Here is a 4,386-nt window from a genome sequence, read left to right as displayed (position 1 = left end):
ATGAAGATATTCACCCAAATGATTAATTGCTAGTTGATCATAACCATCTCAAATGTTGATCCTTCGTGCAAGTTTTTCCTAACTGCTTGTCAGAAATTAACTCCCACCACTTGCAAACAACACACAAAACGTTGTACCTCTTTGCATCCTTATCAAAATCTACCCAGTCCTCTAGGGCAGAGGGGTGAAGGGGAAAAATGGGAGAATTGACAGGGTTCTTCCATAGTCTGAAAGTTATTATTAAACTTCAGTACCAACCAGCACCTTAAGTACCTAATCCAGGAGAGTGAGTTAAATGAAATTAATCAAGTTTGATTTGTTGCAACAATAATAAATCAACATACTGTACACATTGGGAGCAACAGAAAATAAGCCACTTGAGAATGATGCCCTTAAGCATTGTTGTAGGCAGTCTTAAATTTGCCAGCAATCTGGCTCCTACTAAGGGCTGAACTTCAGCAAAGGTTGAACATGTCTGTCTCTGCCAGCCACCCATTTTTTTTTTTTTGTGAGGCAATTGGGGTTAAGTGACTTGCCCAGGGTCACACAGCTAGTAAGTGTCAAGTGTCTGAGGCCGGATTTGAACTCAGGTCCTCCTGAATCCAGGGCCGGTGCTCTATCCACTGCACCACCTAGCTGCCCCAACCCAATTATTTTTACAGTTTACAGTGACATAAACAGTGAGCCTGGATTTGTCCGGAGTTCCTTCACAAAAGAATACTTAGAGACAACTATTCTGTCTCCTCCACTGTTGTACAGATGGTCATGGAACCAATCCTTGTTCCTGGCATAGGAGGACAAGGTGAGAAGAGAGGCCTGATGGGCTCTGTGACTGGCACAGTGTATATTCCATAGATGAGGGAGGCTTCAATAGCATTATAGAACAGAAGGGCTCTACTAGAAAAATCCAGATAGATGCCAATTACAGACACAGGGTCTTTCATTTGCTGTTGAACTAATCCTGGTCGGTTGATCAGGTAGAAATCATTTCCCTTCTTCTCACAACAAAGTATGTATGGACGCACAACAAAGTTTTGGGTTCTCTTAGTCTTCCTGAGGGACCTGGTAGCTATCCCCAGTGCCCACTGAGGTTGCTCACTCACATCCACTTCCCAGTAGCATTTGCCATAAGAAAATGCCTGCTGACCAAAGACAAAATAAGGAAACTTTTCAGACCTGTTAGACTGATCTGGACAGTCGTCTCTATGTCTTACACTTTTCAAATCCTCAGATACAATGACATAGTCACTGGCTGTTGTAGGTTCCATAGTGACATTCACTGCATAGTGCTTTAGCAACTCTTTCATCCCAGTGATAGGATATTTTCTTAACTCCGAGGTGAAAGACTTGGGCTTTTCACAAAGCAGAGACTCACTCATTTGTAACAGCTCTTTGCTTTCCTCAAGGAGGTCCAAATCAGGTATGCCTCTTGTTGCGTCTATCTCTCCAATAGTATCTTCCATGTTTTTCACATGCTGATTATAGTAGTTGTCCCTTAGCTGGGATTCAATCTTTTCATCACCTATTATTTTTTTCATATAGTAATTCTCTTCCTCAAACAGTAATTGGTGCATTTTTTCATATTCCGCTCTGATCAACTTTTTCCACTTAACTCGTCTTTCCTTTTTTGAAGTTTTAAGTGCCTTAAATTCCTTGATCTTCTTTCTCAAAAGAGGCATAGTGTTCTGGAGTTTCTTCCTGCGATCCTGAGCCGCCTCTTCAATGGGAGAAAAGGTGTGGGCTGCATGCTCCTGACCGTTAGTACAGGCTATACAAAGGGAGGTCTGGTCCTCCTTACAGAAGAGCTTAGGGACTTGCTGGTGCTTCTGACAGGAGCTTTGTCCCACAGGGTTCTGCGAGTTCTGAGGGTTGAGCTTCTTGCAGATAGCAGACAGCTTTGACAGGCACACATTGAAGACAGGGATGTTCTGGGAGACTGTCCTGCATTCAGGGCAAATGAAATTTGTGTCCCAATCTTTCTTGCTTCTGGTCAGACAAAACTGGCAAAAGCTGTGTCCACAGTTGAGGGTGACAGGCTTTGAGAAGAAGGTCAGACAGATGCTGCAGGTGGTCTCATTCTGGAAACTTTGTACCAGTGTGACATCATCCATGTTTCTTTTCTTGAGGTTTTTCTTTATCCTGGATCCCCTGGATTTCGAGCCAAGGACTCTAAGGTGCCTTCCTCTGAAGATCTCAAAAGCCTTTCACGACTCCAGGTTTGCAGCAGCACATGGAATTCAGAAACTCGGAATACCTTCTCTCTTCCAATTCTTGTAACCCTAATACAGTAAAAGTAGAAACTTATTCTATTACTGTGAGGGAAAAAACCATCCTCTTCTCAAAAATTCTCGGGAACTCAACAGGGATGTGACAAAGGCTCTTTATTTTCTTCTCATGAGGAGGCACCTTACTGTACAGCTAGTGGATGCCCCGAAAGGGGGCTCGCAGGCCCTGTTTTATACCCTAGTCCCTAACGTGACTGGACCCTCCCCTTTTTCATCACTGGTCCCATTACTCAAGGGTTAAATCTACATGCAAAAACTAGCTAACACAGTATTCCCACCCCTCTTCCTTGTAGGGACATAACTCAGGAGTGGACCTTATACTTCCTTATATGGACACAACTCCAGAGCAAACCAGGGCTCCTTGAACCATGTGATTTTGTTAACCTGAGGGGAAGGAGGGGATCTGAGACCTTTGTCCTACAAACAGGTCAGGAGGAGTATGACTGACTGTTATATCCACATTGAGAGGAGACAACTACCCATTTTCTCACAATTACCAATGTTAAATTTGTAAGCATAGCTTCATGTTCAAGTTACCCAACAAAAGGAATAGTAAGGGCAGCAGTTTTTCAGACCCACCAAAGAAAATTATCCCAGATTCCTCTTCTGACTTTAATATGAGAAGAGACAATAGCATTCTTACTCTGAGATCCAAATAGCCCAAGATAACATATGGGCTTAAGTAAGTAGTAGTTAACACTAAAGATTTATAATCTCCTCCTTGTTATAGGAAGGGGAAATACCTTTGGGACACAGTAGGGTGCAAGGGGACCAGAGCTAGGGTGGATCGGTGAATGGACCTGGCAACTAATCCAGCAGCAAGGTCTGCCCTGTGATTCCCTTGTACTATGGAGTTGGTAGCTTGGTGCCCTTGGCTGTACATAACAGAGATCTGACTGGGCAGATTTATGGTAAAACCTGAAATGCATAACTACATTTCCTAGTTACCATCCTCCCTCTCATCTGAATGGGGAGGAATTTCACTTTCTTCTAAACCAACAAGATACCCAGTTAATTTAACCTTATCATTATACCATGTAAGCATCAGCAGGCAGATGACAAGCCTGAATATTGATATACCTTGTTGTTTGGCATGTCAAGTGAGCACACATTTAAACTGAAAGCAATAAGGTCTTACATACTTGCATTGTGCTCATTTCTTCTACTGATTACGGAAATCTGCTATAAAAGAAAAAGCAGGGACATGACTATAGGGCCAGGATAAAACATCCTTAGCTCTGTTTGATTTCAGGCAAAAGTTACAAGTGACCACCAGTCATACAGTAATAGCCAAATTCAGGCATAGCCAGATGGGGAAACATTTCCTATTGTGATGTTTAAAATCTATATTGTGTAATCACCTTAAATTAGAAGCTTCAGCACCAGTCTCTGGGCATTAAACATTTATTAAAGCATACAGGTATTCACATGGAGTTCAGAAAGTTAAGAAAGGGATGGCTAGGTGGCGCAGTGGATAGAGCACCAGCCCTGGAGTCAGGAGGACCTGAGTTCAAATCTGGCCTCAGACACTTGATACTTACTAGCTGTGTGACCCTGGGCAAGTCACTTAACCCTGTGGTAAAAAGTTTTAACAGTCGGTTAGCGATAATGGAGATGCCAGTTTTTCTTTAAGGACCATCCTTTCCGGGAGGAGACCAAGGGCATTTTCCTGCTCTGCTGGTCTCCTGACTGCGCTGCACTCCAGACGCTGACTGGAATTCGACTCAGCTCAAGGTTAGCAGCAACACGTACTTGACACGGTCAGTCGGTCTCTTGGTTGGTTGGTTGGTTGGTTGGTTGGTTGGTTGGTTGGTTGGTTGGTTGGTAGGTCTGTCTGTCTGTCTGTCTGTCTGTCTGTCTGTGTCTGTCTGTCTGTGTGTCTGTGTGTGTCTGTGTGTCTGTGTGTGTCTGTGTCTGTGTCTGTGTCTCTCTCCCCAAAGGTGGCCTTGGGTTTTGGTGAGTTTTATACGGAATATAGACTAAGCTTAGACTTAAGACTATTTGTTTTGTATTTCTACTTTCCTATCCCTCTAATCAACATCACCTTGTAACTACCATACAATAAAAGCTCTAACTAGAAAACCAGAAGCTTCTTCCATTT

At 43.2% G+C, this 4,386-nt stretch overlaps 1 protein-coding gene across 1 annotated transcript; it reads right to left on the bottom strand.

The window, feature by feature from the left end:
• Positions 1 to 731: 731 nt before the first annotated feature.
• LOC122731795 (probable E3 ubiquitin-protein ligase TRIML1) lies at positions 732 to 2,111 on the bottom strand. The gene has a single exon (XM_043972070.1). It carries the CDS (start codon positions 2,109 to 2,111, stop codon positions 732 to 734), a length of 1,380 nt encoding a protein of 459 aa, XP_043828005.1.
• Between the last annotated feature and the right edge of the window lie 2,275 nt (positions 2,112 to 4,386).

This window comes from Dromiciops gliroides, chromosome 6 (genome assembly GCF_019393635.1).
Source record: "Dromiciops gliroides isolate mDroGli1 chromosome 6, mDroGli1.pri, whole genome shotgun sequence".
Classification (NCBI taxonomy): domain Eukaryota; kingdom Metazoa; phylum Chordata; class Mammalia; order Microbiotheria; family Microbiotheriidae; genus Dromiciops; species Dromiciops gliroides.
This window is presented reverse-complemented; position numbering and strand designations above follow the sequence as displayed.

Coding starts and splice junctions, on each gene's coding strand:
- LOC122731795 (XM_043972070.1), bottom strand. CDS start 2,111: ATGGATGATGTCACACTGGTACAAAGTTTCCAGAATGAGACCACCTGC.